At 34.4% G+C, this 19288-nt stretch overlaps 1 protein-coding gene across 1 annotated transcript in view; it reads right to left on the bottom strand.

Moving 5' to 3' along the window:
* napab (N-ethylmaleimide-sensitive factor attachment protein, alpha b) overlaps positions 1-19048 on the bottom strand; it is a 32038-nt gene extending 12990 nt beyond the window's left edge. The window contains exons 1-9 of the mRNA XM_056478377.1: positions 18871-19048; positions 14268-14347; positions 11963-12079; positions 9771-9817; positions 6035-6112; positions 5713-5768; positions 5297-5381; positions 2801-2905; positions 2639-2707 (exon numbers count right to left, since the gene is read on the bottom strand). Of these exons, the coding sequence (XP_056334352.1) occupies positions 2639-2707; positions 2801-2905; positions 5297-5381; positions 5713-5768; positions 6035-6112; positions 9771-9817; positions 11963-12079; positions 14268-14347; positions 18871-18968 (735 nt within the window). The 5' untranslated portion in view covers positions 18969-19048. The remainder of the gene's footprint in view (positions 1-2638; positions 2708-2800; positions 2906-5296; positions 5382-5712; positions 5769-6034; positions 6113-9770; positions 9818-11962; positions 12080-14267; positions 14348-18870) is intronic.
* Positions 19049-19288: the final 240 nt, after the last annotated feature.

The raw sequence follows: 19288 nt of genomic DNA, 5'->3' as shown, positions 1-19288 counted from the left end.
ATCCTATTAGAATGACCATATTTTATGCATAACCTACAGAAGATAAAGATATTATTTTAATAGTTACACAAAAAACATCATGTAAATAAAAAGCCTTCAGCCTTTCAATTCTTTTTCCACTGGATTGTGACCCCTGGGGTTAATACGCTAGATTAACGACACAGCAATAGTGTAAGTAGCAGAAGGCTGATTTTACAGTACAATGTTAAACTTTGACACCTTTACAGCACTCACGTACATTAAAAATAAAGACTAAGACTGAACATAGGCGCTCCAAGTGGCGGTCTCCAAAAATAGTCTATTAAAATAGTCAAAAACCAAAAATAGTCTTGTGCTATAAACATTGTGCCCGCCATTCTTATTAAGTGAGGTTAATATTAAATGAAATAAATTAAAAATGACTATGAAAAAATGATATGGTTAGACTGTTGCACTTTTTGTGTTGTCAATACGCTTGTTTATATAGTTTCTATTCACTTTATTCTTTGCGTATGAGTGGGCGCAGCCATTTGAATCTTTTTGGCTTAAGACTTCCGGTCTCATTCACTTCCATTCATTTTTTGACGTTAAAAACAGCTCGTTATGCTGCTTGATGTTGCAAACTGATATTGTCGTATTATATTATGCTTCTTTGTCTGTATTTTCATGAACACACTTGTAGAGCAAGTAGATTGACCATTTTCTACCAGTTTTAAAAATTTTAAACTGCTTTTATTCTCGCTGAAATAAAACATAAGACTTTTTCCAGAAGAAAAAAAAATATATAGGAAACACTGTGAAAAAATCCTTAAATATCCAGCTTAAACATAATTTGGTAAATATTCAAAAAAGAAAATGAAAAATTACAGGTAATAATTCTGACTCGAATAATTGAAGATTTTACCTACAGTTTTGATTATTTACTGATTAATATTAATGTAATTATTTATTTACTTTGAACTAGGGCTGAACAATAAGTCACATGCACAATTTTCTATAAAGCCGACTTTGTAATCTGCTGTTAATCTCCAGCAAATGTGTTAAACCGGAGAAGCATATATATTTCTGTTGAAACCTGTATTAAAAGGGAGATAAAACTTGAACACATTAAGATTTTTTGGCTTAAAAGCAGAGGCTTGGTTCTTTATTTTGATGATTAGGAGTTTATAAATGTGACCCACTCACCTACCGACCTTAAAATGTTTTTAAAAAATTAAAAACTGCTTTTATTCTAGCTGAAATAAAACAAATAAGACTTTCTCCAGAGGAAAATAATTATAGGAAATACTGTCAAAAATTCATAGACATAGTCAAGACAATCTGCTGCAGTTCAAACTGAGCATCAGAATAGGGAAGAAAGGGTGATTTAAGTGACTTTGAATATGGCATGATTGTTGGTGCCAGACAGGCTGGTCTGAGTATTTCAGAAGCTGCTGATCTACTGGGATTTTCACACACAACCATCTTTATAGTTTACAGAGAATGGTCAGAAAAATAGAAACTATGCAGTGAGCAGCAGTTCTGTGGATGCCTTGTTGATGTCAGAGGAGAATGGCCAGACTGGTTCGAGCTGATAAAAAGGCAGAAGAGCATCTCTGAACACACAACACGTCCAACCTTGAGGCGGATGGGCTACAGCAGCAGAAAACCACACCAGGTGCCAGTCCTGTCAGTTAGGAACAGGAAACTGAGGCTACAATTCACACAGGCTCACCAAAATTGTACAATAGAATATTGGAAAAATGTTGCCTGGTCTGATGAGTTTCGATTTCTGTTGCAATATTCGGATGGTAGGGTCAGAATTTGGCGTCAACAACATGAAAGCATGGATCCATCCTGCCTTGTATCAACGATCCAGGCTGGTGGAGGTGGTGTAATGGTGTGGGGGATAATTTCTTGGCACACTTTGAGCCCATTAGTACCAATCGCCTATCTGAGTATTGTTGCTGACCATGTCCATCCCTTTATGACCACAGTGTACCCATCTTCTGATGGCTACTTCCAGCAGGATAAGGCACCATGTCATTGACGCGAACCATCTTAGACTGGTTTCTTGAACATGACAATGACTTCACTGTACTCAAATAGCCTCCACAGTCACCAGATTTCAATCCAATACATTTGGGATGTGGTGGACCATGGATGTGCAGCTGACAAATCTGCAGCAACTGCATGATGCTATCATGTCAAAATCTCTGAGGAATATTTCCAATACCTTGTTAAATCTATGCCACGAAGGATTAAGGCAGTTCTAAAGGTAGTCCAACCCAGTACTAGTAAGGTGTACCTATTATTACCTAAGAAAGTGGCCGGAGAGTGTATTTTAGTACCACATTACAAAATATTTATTATCAAAAGGTTGGTGATTCAGTTAGGAAAAACAAATAATAGTAGTGATGTTTGAAATTAATTTATGATAAATGTTTAAAATTTAATCATTTAAAAAAAAAATAATAATGTCACTGCTGTTTTATGGCAGGCATGGTTTCGCAATTTGAAAAAGTCAAGGTTTTATATAACATAAGTGAGGGAATTATCCATTTAAGGTCTTACATTGTGGAATGGTGAATAATGGCCTTCTAAGAAACCCTAAATACACACTTAGGGTAAATTAAAGGTTTGTCATTTACAAGCACTTGAACTTGAGATTAAGTTTTACCTTCATGAGTTTGCATTCACGAGAATCTGAGAAGGCTGGAAACATTTCTTCGTATTTCTGAAGGGCAAGCTGCAAGGGGTGACATCAAAGACAAGAATAATGAGGGACTGAAAACAAAACACCTGCTGTACGTCAGCTAGCCCTAAACAGTGTGATTCATACCTTAGCGTTCAGCATGTCAACACAGAAGTGACAGAGTGCGGCTTTAAAGAAATAGTCCTTTGCGCTGTATTTCAGTAAAGTGCTGTCCATCGCATGTGTTGCAACCTAGAAACCCAAAAGAAGCAGTTTGTCAACATTTTTCCTCAAAAAATGCTTTTTTCCCCCCTTAATTTGCATTGTAGTAATATTTGGGTATTTACACACGTCATTGGCTATTACATGTCATAATATGTGACATATTAAACAACATTTGACAGCATACAGGGTCCTCACTCTTTCATGACGAGCAGTTTCAAGGACTGTTTAAAGCACCAATAATTTTCAATTTGTTGAATGCAATACTGGTAATGTTCAAATGTAGTTTGTGAAATATTGTTCAAATGTGCATTATTTTTTATAGTTCTTGTACAAGATTTCAATTTAAGATTTTAAATTAATAATTTCTTTATATATTTATTCCGTTTTGATTGCTTGAATACGTTACGGTGTTATTTTATCACTTTCAAGAACCTCTGTTTGTTTTTAAGTACTTTTCAGGGCTTGAATTCATGTCTGAATTTCAAGCACTTTCAAGAATCGTAGAAACCTTGAGTATAATATAAATGCACCAAATAATAAACTGCACTGTAAAAAAATGCACCAAAAACTCTTCTAATAAAATTAATAAATAAAAAAAATGTCATTAATTTTTTATTATAATATAAAATCATTTTATAACGGTTCAAAAACCATCAAATGGTTAACAAAATAACTACAACTTTACCGAAGTTTATTTAAATTAACTTTCTATTAAAAAATGTTTTTCTGTTTCCAGAAATACATCTTTAAAAGTCTTATAACACTACATAATTGGCCAATCCAAAAAAACATATTTTTTAAAGATAATTTGCAGCTACAACATTGACACCAAAACTATTCTATTCTAATAAAATAAATAAATTAAATAAAAATGTTATAAACTTTATATCATAATATAAAATAATTTTATAAGCGTGTCAACCCTGAGCACAATACTGTAAATAAAATACACTATTCTAATAAAATAAAGTATTTAGATTTTTTTAGAATAAAATCTTTTTATCATAATCTAAAATAATTTTATAAAACTTCAACAATGATCAAATGGTTAAGAACAAAATAACTACAACTTTACTGAAGTTTAATCACATGGACTTTCTATATATATATATATATATGTGTGTGTGTGTGTGTGTGTGTGCGTGTGTGTGTGTGTGTGTGTGTGTTTTATTCTTTATTGGGTCCAGAAATACATCTTTATAAGTGTTTTAACATAAAAAAAATTTGATCTGTAAAAAATGTTCTACAGATAATTTACAGCTACAACATTGACATTATGGTGTTTATATTCATTTTCAAAAACACATTTGAGACAAAGAGTTCGGAGTAAAGTTAGGAATAAAACATTTTGTCTCATCTATTTGTTAGATAATGAAACCTGACGCAATATTTGAAGTGATAACAGGACTAAAGTGAAATCTACTGAACGTGGGGATAATAAGTTTTCAACATGTCACCATTTTTCTCAGAAAAACATATTTCTAAAGGCGCTTTCGACTTGAAATGTTCACCAGATGTTGGTAACAACCAAAAAAATCTATTTATACAAAGAATACAATATTAATTAGTTTACGAATTAAGTTATGTGTAATACAATGAAATGCTGCAGTAAAAAAGTATTGAACACATGAAGAAAGGGAGGTGTAGAAAGGCAAAGAAAGCCCAGACAGCAGCTGAAATCTCTTAGTAGTTCTTCAGCAACCCTCTGCTCTTCCTCATTGTAAATGAATATAAGCTGCTTCAGTCCAACATCTACATTAGCAGGATGATGAAGATGAAACCAGGGTGGACATTTCAGTAAGACAATGATCAAAAACACAGCCAAGAAAAATCTCATATGCTTTCAGAGAAAGAAAATCAAGCTGTAGAATGGCCCAGCCAATCACCTGACTTGAAGCCAATAGAGAATCCAAAGTAAAGATCAGATTTGATAGACACAAAACCATCAAGCTTTCTTGAAGTCTGTGAAAAACTCACACCTGAGCAATGCATGTGACTTGTAAGGTGTCTTTAAGCTGCCAACACCAAAAAGCCTTTTATTTAAAGTATTAAATACATTTCAGCAGTTTCTCTTTGTGTCATTACATTGTTATTACACATGATTCATTTTTCAGATCCATTTTGTTTTGTTTTATTTTTATGTTTGTATTGTTTGTGTTTTTACCAAAATCTGGTTCAATTCCATGTCAACAGCTCCTTTAGAAATATTATTCCCAACAAAAAACATGACATGTTAAATGCTACTGTATATGTTGGTACCGAATATCCTCATTTTCATATCAGAAATCAATGTTAGCTACACACTGACACTAAATTTGCATACGGAAATATTTCTCTTTAAACACTGATAACCCATATATATGCTTTTAATAAAGGATCAATTGTAATGAAACCAGTCTGTGTTTTGTTTTTTTTTACCTGTTCATAGATCTCGATGGCTTTAGGGTACTGTTCCAGTTGAGCTGCATAGGTGGCAACTTTAAGAAGACACTTGTTGGCTGAACTTTAGCATGAGAGACACAGCAAACAAATTAGCAACAATGTGACATTTCTAGAGCATGACTCAGTTACATTAACAGAAAAAACCCCAGAGATCACGTGATAGCCAATAATAGTGACTCATGTCATGAACTGCGTAAAAGGCCTTGTCTCTAAATAATGGTCCGTTAAATGTGAGATGGGCCAAAACCTGTAAAATCCCGATAACGCAATTCAAACCATTCGCTAATTTGTGTTTATAGGTAACCAATTTTCTACTGGTTTCCTCTGAGTAATCATTTAGAGTTGATAAGTCTTGTGCAATAGGAGTAAAAATAACTTCAAATACGCCATACCTTGTGGACTCCTCGCCTTTATAATAGTCTGCCGCCTGTTCGTAGTGAGCAATGGCCTAGGAAAAGATCATAAAGAGACAGAATACAGTGAAAAAACGTGATTATTGTATCTTGATTAACCTTTTAACAGTCACTCTTCCACAGCTGGGACATTTATCAGTGCATTTTTAATCAAAACTGAACTGAATTTGCTTATTTTGACTAATATACAATGCGGATGAACTCAAAATGTGGGGTGACAGTTAAGGCATTAAAAAAGATTCATCTGATTAATAATCGCTTGGTTTATAAAGAGAAAACAATCAATGTGGCTAAGTCTGACCTTGTCAATGTCGACCAGTTCAGTCTCATAAACTTCAGCAATGGTGACGTGGTGTTTCGCTGCGATTGTAAATCGGCCCTGAAAGTTGTGAAACACAAAACAAAGAAAGTACAGTGTTTTAGAGGATCCTCTACAGGATTGATTTCATTCCACCAAGGCCAGAACAAACAGGTGAGATAAAAACCACTGATATTTCACCTAAAGGAAATTATTTGGCTTTCCTTATCTTAAATTTCTATCTAGTTCGTCGGTAAATTCCTCCAATGAACAACTTTTTAAAGTAACAGATTATATTGATAGTGCAAACAAATGCACAAAGGCAATGTCTTTTTTTACGTTAATAAGCAGCTACTTGTTGTTATTAACTGCAAATCATTACAGTTTTTTTGGACTTGACATACAATATTTTTCACAAAGTAATGTTTGGAGAATTTGACATTTTCAGTTTTGATCTAGAAGAGATGTATAAAAAGTCTATACAGGACTGATATGGTAAATTAAGACCTTTAAAAATCACTTCCTTTTAAAAAACTGTTCCCTTTTTATTAAAGCTATAACTATAAAAGTTATTTTCTTGATCCTAAACGGAGCAAAAATACTGATTTTGCCAAGTACGATGGGATCCTGGATTAACATCTATGTTAATCCTTGAACAGATTTTTGTAGGAAAATGTAATCCAAACCTATTCCCTAACCCTAAACCCAACCATAACTAAATGATTCCCAAAATAATAGATGGATAACAATCATGTAAAAGTGCATAACCCGAACCGTAAGCCTAAACTTAACATAAACTGTAAACGTATCGCTTAATTCTGATTGGCTGATTGGAATGTTGTTCCAGGATCAACAACATAGATGTTAATCCAGGAACATGCCCTACTTGGTGAAATCAGGTTCACCATTAGATCACTGTCCAAAAAAACTTTATAAAATTAGGACTGCATTATTTCTGAACATAAATGTTTACCTCTGTACTAACCACCGATCACTTCTTTCATCTGAAAACGAACATATTTGCTAGTAAAATGAACAAACTTGGTTTAAAAACATTTCAGAGCTATAGTCATGTTGTTTTTTTAAACAAGTAAGTTTTATAAATGTACACTGTTTGATCAATCACACGTTTATTTAAAAAAAATTAACTACTCTTACTTAAACAAGGTAATACTATACACTTTATTAGACAAATTGTTTCTCAATTTGTATTAATAATAAAAATAATGCAGTAAATGCAGCAAAAACATGGACAAAACATGGATCATAAAAAAAAAAAAACATTGATAAGTTGCTGACCATATACAATATGGTTTTGATAAATAAATGTAAATAATGAATCATTGGGTCAAAGTGCCCCAGAACATGAAAATAGCATGTAGATATTGAATGCATTATGACGATTAATAACTATTTCATAATTATTTATAAAATGTTGATATTTCCCTGTATGCTATCTTTGGATTACCACAAATTAAAGCTTTCCATCAACCACTATCAACTGTAATTTTCTAGAAGCCTATAGTTAATACAGATAGTTTAGTGCATAGATGTTCAAACTAGGGCCAGTGGGACAAAGTTGGCCTATGGTAACCTTTGAATTGGCACACCATCCCATCTGAGAAGAGAAGGAGAATGATCGGGAGCTTTGGGGAGAACGTCACAGAGATCACCATTTTAAAATAAATGTAACCTTTTTTGTTTGTTTGTATTACTGTTGAGCTACAAAAAAAGAAATCTCAAATTAAACATTTTAATTAAATGTTGTAAATGAATCAGATTTTCAAAAATGTAAATACGGTCTCTCCACAAATAGAGGACAATGCCCAAAATAGCTTGACTTGTGTATTCGGCACTGAACTCCTTTGTGTAATAAATGTGATTGTTTTTGTTTTTACTGTTATAAGTTCATTATAAAGGGTGACGCAGTGGCGCAGTAGGTAGTGCTGTCTCCTCACAGCAAGAAGGTCGCTGGTTCGAGCCTCGGCTGGGTCAGTGGGCATTAGGGGTGGGCGATATGACCTAAAATTAATATCACAGTATTTTTCATCTTTTGAACGGTGACGGTATAATATCATGGTATTACTTTCAATAGCAAAATAATATACATCTCAAGGAAGAACGGACAAAAGAAAGTCTCACTTCTATCACTCTTTAAAAGTTTTGGTTTGGGTCATTGTAAATGCTCAGTCTCGTTATGAGCTGATCTTCATTTCTCTGTGTTGGTGGAATAAAGCAGGCGAGTCAGCCGCACCAATTTATGAGCAGACAGAGCAGGATTCTCGCGATGACCACCAGCGCAATTCCGCTCTTTGTTATGAGCCGTAGTTTCAGTGTAAACTTAGTAAAGGTGAGTTTCTTTGGCGATGGTGTGTACAGTGTTAGATTTTATATTTAGCGGACATTTGCGCTGAACACGCGGTGAATGCAACGCATCAAGATTCGGGCACCTTCTCCGAAAACACTCGATTGATCTCAGCTGGCGGATCAACATTTACCTCATGTCATGATCGCTGTCATCTGCGCCATTATTATTATTATAACTTTAGGTGAGGTTTGCAAACCTGTGCACTTTTCACTCTTCAGCCGTTTGCATTTCCTGCAGTAACAAAAGCTCCCTGTTATCTGACAGCGGGAAGCGTTGAGTGATTGACAGCTAATATGAACCAATACAGCAGCAGGGTAGAGCGATTCAGCAAGTTTATAGAGAAAATCAAATCAGATTGCACTACAACCATTATATTCAGACACACAAATGCTCCCAAATATATTATGAGGGCGCATAGATTACATTTCGGGGGCTCATGCAACCAAAATGGTTGCAATTTCGAGCCCTGTAGTATAAGGACATGTATTCAGACCACAATTGAACGTTTGAAGAAAATTGAATGCCTTATTATTTAGAATTAGCTATTATTGATGTAAATGCAGCCGTTCAAGGCGCATAATTGATTTATTACGGTATTGACGGTATTAGAAAATCCATGTCGTGGCGCAATGTCACACCGGTGATGACTATGACACCGGTGTACCGCCCACCCCTAGTGAGCATTTTAGTGTGGAGTTTGCATGTTCTCCCTGTGTTCGCGTGGGTTTCCTCCGGGTGCTCCGGTTTCCCCCACAGTCCAAAGACATGCGGTACTGGTGAATTGGGTAGGCTAAATTTTCCGCAGTGTATGAGTGTGAATGAGTGTGTATGGATGTTTCCCAGAAATGGGTTGCAGCTGGAAGGTCATCCGCTGCGTTAAACATGTGCTGGATAAGTTGGCGGTTCATTCCGCTGTGGTGACCCCGGATTAATAAAGGGACTAAGCCGAAAAGAAAATGAATGAATGAAGTTCATTATAAAGTGTATATATTATTTTTTAATTATACTGCATTAGTTCATATAAAGCAATGTTTTCTATTTTTTTTTTTATATTAGGAAAATAAATGAGAAAATTACTCAACTTTAATGTAATACCATTTGCTATATTTACATTCGGCCTACAGCCAAGTTTGGTTTTTGGCCCTTCATAAAAAAAAAAGTGTGGGCACCTCTGGTTTAGTGTGCACTAAAACACATGAATGATGTTACTATGCCCCCTAGTGGTGCATCAAATAACTTGCAGCCATGTATATATTGAACAATTTTCGTCTTTTACAAATGAAAGGAGTTTAAATTATTTTGAAGCACATAAGCAGCTCTGCTAGTATTTAATCCACTGTCTACAAACACAGATTTCAGAAATAGTCTTACCATGTCTGTATAGATCTCAATGGCCCTGTTCAAGCAGTTTATGGCCTCTGTGGAGAGAATGACAGACAACTCTTAATAAACTGCATATATATAGTCATTTAAAATACTTTTTAATCAAAATCAGGCTTTGCTTTGAAAAAGAAAAACAGAATAACGCATACACACACACACACTATTTTTTATTCTAATGTCCATGAATTTATTTTTATTAATTGTGCTCAAACTACTGATGTATACAATGTTTTTGTTAAGCAATAAAACCTGAAAGAAAACCTCTCAACACTGTTAATAATATGAACCACTATTAATACAGGGCTTCTGCAGGTTTCTTCAAGACTTTTTAAGACCTTTAAAGTCATTTATGAATACAATTTTAAGATATTTTCCATGATTAGGGAAATTCATTTGGAGAATTTGCTGTAAAATGTCTAACAGCCAGGCCCGGATTGGCTAATTGGGAGGACCGGGAGAATCACCGGTGGGCCGGTCCATTTTTTGGCCGCGAGGGTCAGTGTCCCTAGCTGCTTGCACTTTCAGTTGTCGCACTTTATTTATATATTTGACCATAGCCTCACTCTTTTTATTCATTATTTTGCCGCAGCCCTGCTCTTTTTATTTTCTCGCAGCCCCGTGAGCAAAATGCAGCCTGCAGGTCATTCGACCCCAAACAGCAGCACCTTGGTGAAAATAAGAATTAGAATAATTAATATTAATGAATATTACACCTGCTCAATAAAAATTTGATTATTCACTACATTAATAAATCTGACATAACTTGATCAGAAATCCAAAAAGGGGAGAATAAATAGTGACAGTACAATACTTGTTTTTTATTCCAGACACACCATATAACAGCCCCATTGTGGTCAGCACGTTGCATTACGACACAGCCGACCCGTGTTCGAACCTTACCTGAATAACTTATATATATTTTGTTAAGACATATAATACTGTTTGGGTTACTTATGTAGGTGTAAATATTTTATTTTTTGTGCGATAACTGTTACAAAGGACTGGATATCCATAAAGAATTTAGCACAGAATATATACTCAGATATAGGAAAGGACATTGTGATGTTTTGAAGAATAGTGCTGGAGATTTAGCTAGCCTTTAATGTTCTCATATTTATGAAAAACATTTGAAGTTCTAAAGCAGCTGTTTCCTTGAAAAAGACGTGATAGTGTCATTTGAAACTGAATTGGAAATGACATTATTTTTATTATAGTCCGTGGGCCGGTCTAAGGCTTGAAACCCCATGGCTAAAAAAGGAGTCCCACTCCAGCCCTGCTAACAGCTGTTGTGAATTGTATGTCTTTGCAATAAAAAACTTAAATATATATATATTTTAAAGTTGAGATGGATTATTGGTGATTGGGTGTCAGCCCAAATGAGTAGTTTTTACTTGGACATAGGAAAATTGAGTAATTATTAAAAATCATTAAAATTATTAAAAATCATTTTTAACACAATATTTCAGCAAATTTAAGACTTTTAATGTCCCGTGGTCACCCTGTTAATAATTATTAGGATATTATAATATTTTCTGTAGATAACATGGAGTAATGATGATAAAAAATAAGTTTTAAAATACATGGATACATTTCAAATCTCATAAATTAAAAGGATAGCTCATCCCAAATACGTAATTCAACCATGATTTACTCAACCCTCCAAATCTCTTTGAGTCTGAACACAAAGGCAGACATTACTGAAGAAGGCTGGAAAACAGCGGTCATTGACTTCCATAGTACTTTTGTTCCTACTATGGATAGTGGCTTGTTTTTTCAGAATATCTTGTTTCGTGTTCAACATAAGAAACTCACTAAACGTTAAAACCATTTAAATATGAGGAGATGTTCATTTTTGGGTGAACTATCCCTTTAAGTGGATCTATCTGAATATTTAATCCAGATGACATATTTAACATCACTAACATATTTATAAAGTCAGACAGATTATATGATTTATTTGTACTTGTGGTTTCTGTTAATGCACTTTTCACACATTTAGGAAGATTTTCATTATATAAAGTCATTTATGAATCATTATTTCTTTGTGACAACATTTGTATGCAGATGTAACATACAAATGACTGTGCATGGATGCTTATTGACTGAAAATGAATCCTAGTTGCTAGCAGCTGGATGTTTAGAAGTGTAAAACAATAAATGTGAAATCTGGAATAAAATACCTTGGGGGTCTGACTTTTTAAAGGCATTGCCGGCATCAATGAAGTTTGTGGCTGCATCATGTTTACTCTGCATCTGCAGGTGTAGAAGAGCCGCCTGAGAAAAAGCGTTTCCTGCAGCTGACAAACACATTCACACAACAGAACACAAATATTAGTACAGACGTTAATATGTTCACAAATTAAATATGTTTTGATCCGTTTACACTTTTAAATTAAGTCAAATCAATACAATGTTTAGTTTTGTTTCAGTGTAGTCTGTAAGTTTATGTCTCTTTATCGCCATCTATGTTTTAAATGTGCACCTGCAGAGTTTTGCAGAACTATATTGGTTACATGGGTTGAGCACTGGCGAAGATGAATGTGTTTTGCTGCGTACATTCATTCATTTTCCTTCGGCTTAGTCTTTGATTTAATAGAGATTGCCACAGTGGAATGAACCTCCAATTATTCCAGCATATGTTTTTACACCGAGGATGCACTTCCAGCCACACCCCAGCACTGGGAAACACCCATACACTCACATTCACACACACTCACAATATGGCCAACTTAGTTTACCCAATTCAACCAGAAACCTTCTTGCTGCGAGGCAACAGTGCTAACCACTGAGCCACCCTGCTGTGCATATGAGGTTGTCAATCACAGCACTGGTGTCGATACTGAACTTCAAGATTCTACGTTTTGACAGTTTGACCAAAGCAATCATTTTATTCTGACCAGCTGAGGGTTAGGGTTAAAATGCTGGCTAGGTTTAGTTGCATGTAATTATGCATAATTACTTGTAATTACACTAATTAGGACAAGAAACGTGTGTAAAAATGACACCAAATAAAGGATTATAAAAAATTGTGCTCCATACCTATGATTAAATCTAATAATCGCCAATTAGATCATATCATATCAAAATGTGCAACCTATTATTGTTATACTTTGTTCTGAAATTGCTAGTCTCAACAACACCAGCAATGCACGACTCTAGTATGAACAAATTAAGTATCTATGACTCAGATCTGCAATTGCAATAACATACACACACACACACACACTGCATATTTGCATTATACATTGTCTCTACATGCATCTCATATGTTTAACAGTTTATCATTTATATACCCCAATCTATTCCTATAGTACAGTCTTTCTGAACAACGTTCCTGAAGGACCACCAGCTCTGGACATTTTCCATGTCTCCTTAACTAAACAAACCTGATTCAGATCAGTAGCTCATTAGCAGAGACTGAATGACCTGTAATGGGTGTGACAGACAAAGGGCCCACCAAAAGATGCAGTGTTGGTGTTCCTCCAGGAACATGGTTGAGAAACACTGGTCTAAGATACACAAGTAATATATATATATATATATATATATATATATATATATATATATATATATATATATATATATATATATATATATATATATATATATATATATGTATATATATATGTACATGTACATATATATATATATGTACATGTATATATGTGTGTGTGTGTATATATATATATATATATATATATATATATATATATATATATATATATATATATATATATATATATATATATATATATATATATATATATATATATATATATATATATATATATATATATATATATATATATATATAGTATTTAGCACTGTAGGTATTGTTTAATTTGCACTACAATATCTTCCACTAACCATTGTTACATTCCATTATATTACTCTCTTCCTATTTTTATTCTATTTGCATATTCATGTTTCTCTATTGTGCCAAAATCTGAGCTGCAAAACAGACTTTTGTTGTTTCAAAACAATGACAATGAAAATCCCTTCTATTATATTCTAGTCTACATTTAGATTGAAATTATGAAGTCTCTAATTGTCATATCATTCAAGTTTTGCTTAAATACATTGTTCTTTTAACCCAAAACACTAGTGAAATTCATTAGGACTAGTCCTCTCTTACACTGTCATTCATTCCAGCTTTTGTGATAAAATGATCCCCCAATTTGTAGTTCTCACATGTAATGGCCTCTGACAAGTAATATGTTGATGGCTAATAATGCCAAGTAATAATGCTAAGACAAACAGAGAAAGTCAAATGTTTCCTGTGAAAACCTACCAGTCCCTATCTGAATATAAAACATTAAGTTTACTGTTGAAAACAGGGCTAAGGTAAAGACATAGTTGAGAATACTGGGTTATTTTATGCATATACTTGCTCAAAAAAATAAACAATGTTGGGACATTTTTAACCTAAATATGCATAAATAAACATTACGGACTAAAGCTTTATAGCTAAAGGTATATCTTTACCACTCCAGTTCTTGGCCATCTTGAACATGTTTGCAGCCCTTCCATACAGATCACATGCGTCCTCCATCTTTGAAGAGCCCCTGGAAAAATATAATATATTTCTGAATGATCATTTTTAACCAAATAAAAAACATTTAATGGTCTTACAAATGCCTCAAATCACAGCGTCTTAAATTCAAAGTCAGGCCATTAAATATTTTATCTTGCATACACTTCAATCAATCAACTGATCAATAAATAAATTTGATGATGGTGAAACAGATGCTCAAAACAGCCCAGCAAGTTACATAAGATAATGAAATATGTTTTATTGTCTAACTGTAATTGTTATTAAAAGGCACTTATGATTCTTTCCATACATTTTAACACCTTAAAACCCCTTTAGATTTCAACTGGAAACAATGGCGAGATTTTAATTTACAGTACATTTACTAAATATTAATGTAAGAAACTAATCTAAAACTAAAACATTATTCATATACTGAATACAAATCTATTAAATCTAGCTGATTCAGCAGGTTGGCACCTATAGAACTGCAGAAATAATGGTGTTGCCTTGATTACTGCAATAAACAAAGCAGCATGATGTCAAATCTAGTAGGATATCATTGATTTCATAAGCTACACAGCATCCTGATATTCACAGATTTAATTCAGGCAAACTTTAGCAAACAACCATACATTACATAATCAAAAATGATATAAAATTTTATACTTGCAAAATAGCATTGAAGACATTTTAATACTTTTTAAGGGCCTTAAATTTCTCTACATTGATTTATCAACTTTTAATACTTTTTAAGACCCTGAGAACACCCTGGTCATAGTGGAGTGAACTAAGCCAAGCAAGTATCTTTTTTTAAATTTCCTGACGATAAAACAGCATGCAAATCTCAGTGATTTTGCAGCCCACCGCAACGTGACGTAGGAGTGCAGTTTTCCCCACCCACCGAATTGATCGACAGGTGCCATGTCTCTATATTAACATGTATTTACATGTCCACAGAACCTTTTTCGCAAAGAAACTGAGATTAAAACATATGTTCTAACTCTCTGTGATCATCTGCATCTCAATAAGTAATTTTATAAGTTTAAAATGTTTTTAAAAAAGAGCAAGTTTGTAATAAACACCGTAAAAATCGCTGTGTAGTTCTTTACCGCTCTAATCACTACAACCGCATGGTGTCAGTAAACGCACAAATTTGTGTGTGTGTGTGTGCTGCAAATGACATTTGTGTGAGACTCATCATTTCAGAAAGGCTTGAATAGACTCAACCACAAATACATCAAATAAACTTACATGGTATTTTTGACTCATGTCTAGGCCCACAAGGGGTCTGCGCGTGCAGATTTTCTGCAGATTTCTAGCCCATCATTAATTCTGTTTATTTACTTGAGTAAATGTGTATAAATATATATATTTTTAACTTTTCAAATTAATTACAGTTATATTATTGACTAATATGAAAATGTTCAGCTGATTTATATACAATGAAGTTTGTACAGTAATATTTTCTGTCTTTTAGTCGAGATATTATATGAGAGACTTGCTTTGTTTACCAAATAAAGTGAATCTAACTGGATTTGCATTTTAAACATTGAAATTTAAAAAGTTAAAAAGATAATATTTCTTATTTCACAAGTTAAGGTTTTAGTTATGATACTCCCAAAATAAATCTGCAGAAATCCGCAGACTTTTACCAAAATTCTCAGCAGAAATGGCAAAAAACGTCCACAGATTCCGTCTGGCCCTACTCATGACCTTATTTCAGCTTCATCTAAGGCCCGTTTACACTGTCAGGTCTTGATGCCCAATTTCGATTTGTTGCCTATAGACCTTTTTCTTAGAACGCAAAATTACCCATTATGCTTTGCGTGTATGCGCAAGGAGAATGTTAAGAACTTCCGGTCGGCAGTTGATGCGTATAAACAGTCACATTTACACAGTTTTGAAATGATAGTTTTAATCGATTTTATTCACTTTTAACGTGTTTGAACTAATACTGCTGTCGATTAGCGCCACCCCCTGGACTGGTTATTTAAAAAAATGCGATCTAATAGGATGAAAAAACAACTGCTGCGAGGCATTTTCCCCTCCATGTCAGACGGCATCCTGTGCCATTTAAATGAAGCATCACCATCGCTAAAGTGATCATTTTCTCTTTCTTTCAAATATATAACCAACCCAAACACATGTAATTCACCAAAATGTTTGACACACACATGTAGCCTGTACTGTCCCACTGACACATCGATTGAAAAAGTGTCACAAAGTGAAAATAAAGTGACATTTTGAAATGACAGAAAAACACAAACTGTGGTAAATACTACACAACACAAACTAACTCAACGAAACATAAACGGCTCCAGATTAGAATCAACTATTGCAAATCAGCTAGCAGAGTATCAGTAACGGACTTTTATTGGTCATTTTTGTAAATTCCATGACTTGCATAACAGTTAAGTTTCATGCCAGTAATCTGGTTTGCTCTATAATGCAGTGAAGTATTGCCTGTGTGTGTGTGTGTGTGTGCGTGCGTGCGTGTGTGCGCATTGAAGAGCCGCTAAACTAACAGGTCGGGAACACACACACTGTATTTCTGACAGCAGACACACGAACTAGGAGTATTTCTCCTGCGCTTAAACCCCACCTGACAGATTATAACGGCTTTAACACACATCTTTCAAAATTGTGTGTCACAAAAACACTCCATAATCCACTCAAAACACTATTAAACCCCATTTTATGACCGCAAATTACCGGTTGTAAACGCTGTAAACAGAAGTTCTAACCATTCTACCAGAAGATGCTGGTCGCTATGGCGCACTCCATGCATCAACCAAGAAAAAGGTCTATATCAGAATTTTTGCCTGTCCGTTTACACATTCTTTTAATTGCGACCCATATCTGATTCATGTGTCTACACTTGGCATACAATTTACGACGTTGTGCATGCATAAAGGAGGGTTCTAGCATCTGCGCCACACTAGCCACTTTTAGCTCGAAGTTCACCCAACTTTAAAATAGTTTAGAGGCGTAGGAGGAGGGAAAGGGTCGTCATCGCAGCTTGCTCCTATTGTTTATCTATGGCGTCCTCCATTATTTAGAGGGATTCGTGGGTACAAGAGAAATCTCAGGTCTGGTGGGAGCAAATTGTGGCGACTGACCACTTTCCTCCTCCATGTTTGCTCTGTTGTTGTTGTTGTTGTTTACAGTGTCGGCGTCTCCACACACGCTCTTCCTTCTACATCATTAAACTGCGGAGAAATGGCACAATGTCGCAAGTTTAATGACATACAAAACAGTCTGTTTACACGACAGTCGCATTGTCACATATCCGATTTATATTTGATTCATTTCCACTTATGAAGGAGGCCTGAAACCAATCTCTGAATATCCTAATGCATGTGTTTTTTTTGTGTGTGTTTACACAGTCATAGAACAGATCTGATCTGTGTCACATATGAGCAAAAAATTGGGTCACATTTAACTGGCAGTGTAAACTGGGCCTAAGTCTGTCTCTATCACTGACGGCTGTTTATCAGACGTAACACATGAGAAGCAGACACGCATGTCGGAGCGGTGGGCGGGAAGAAGCAACTCACTATAATTTAAAGCCACAGGCTACAAACAGCGACATAGTCCTCAAGACACTAAAATGGGCAGATTCTACATTATACAATAAATAATCTGATGGGTATATTGAGATGAAACTTTACAAACACATTCTGGAGACACCAAAGTCTAATCTTACATCTTGTAAAAGAGGTAAAATAGGTGTCATTTAATGCATCACGGCAGTTTTCTACTATAGGGGTATAGTTTAGAGATTTGTATAGTAAACTTAAACTTTAAAGCATCAGTAATACATCATATTTACATTTAATGAGTATATTGGAGTATTGTATTCTATTAAAGTGTTCTTATTTATGTGTATTTAAAAAGTACTTCATTAAACCTACAGAAACGGTTATAACGTTATATTACACGGAATGTAATCTATATCATGTATGATAGATAATAATCAAGTTTTTTGCAAAAATTTATTGCTGATTAAATGTTCCAGCTGTTATTAGTTCGTCTTTTCTCGGGTTAATGTGTTGTTTAAATATGTCCAGTGATGTTGTAACTGGTTGAAGTGAAAGTCAGCTGACAACCAGCAAAGCCTTCAGTCACATTTCAGTCTCGCCGCCTATTTCATAATCAGTTTTATGGAAACATTATGTCAGGTCACAAGACAAGATATGACAATTCGCTATATATATACTTGTATATTCAGATTTAATTATATACTTGATAATACTGACAATTTGTTACGTTTCTAACAGTCAAACTTTGCGCCACAAACTTTGTTATATTACGAATTCTCAGCGGGGAAACCCCGAGATTAAAGTAACTTTACATGCTTTAACATGCAATGTGGTTTCACAATTCACTTATTAATAACCTTAAATGGCGGAACAAGAAGTTGTTTAGAGTTTTTCCACTCTTTTAATAACTTTTATAAAGTTCGTTTTTGACAGCTAACTCACTAGCATGCTAGCTGACTGTTTAGCCCGGCTGGCCTGTCAGAACTCAGTTATAAAAGTGATAAAAACCTACCCAAACAGAGAGCCAAAGAAGGACTGCGAGGATTTGACTTTTTTCTCGGCTTCTGCCATGAGAGCCGTGGCTTCCTTCTCTTTACCGGTGTTATCCATGAATATTGTTTACAGTTCAACTTTAGCAGCAAACTCTGGAATCCAGCCACATCAACACATCTCTGCGGAAACCTCCAACATGTCCGTCAGCCGCTTCATTTCAAAATAAAAGCTTAATGACATTAATTATTCAAAAATAATATCTATTTTCAACTATGAAGGTGTTGCATTTCAATATATTATCGTAAATTTAATAATTTATTTTAGAAAATTACAATTGGTCAGAATAACATGTTTTCATTTGATCTGATTTAGGATTGTTCCATGATTTTAACATTGAAATTATTGTTATTATTCATTCATTCATTTTCCTTCGGCTT

Source organism: Danio aesculapii, chromosome 18 (genome assembly GCF_903798145.1).
Source record: "Danio aesculapii chromosome 18, fDanAes4.1, whole genome shotgun sequence".
In the NCBI taxonomy this organism is placed as follows: Eukaryota; Metazoa; Chordata; class Actinopteri; order Cypriniformes; family Danionidae; genus Danio; species Danio aesculapii.
This window is presented reverse-complemented; position numbering and strand designations above follow the sequence as displayed.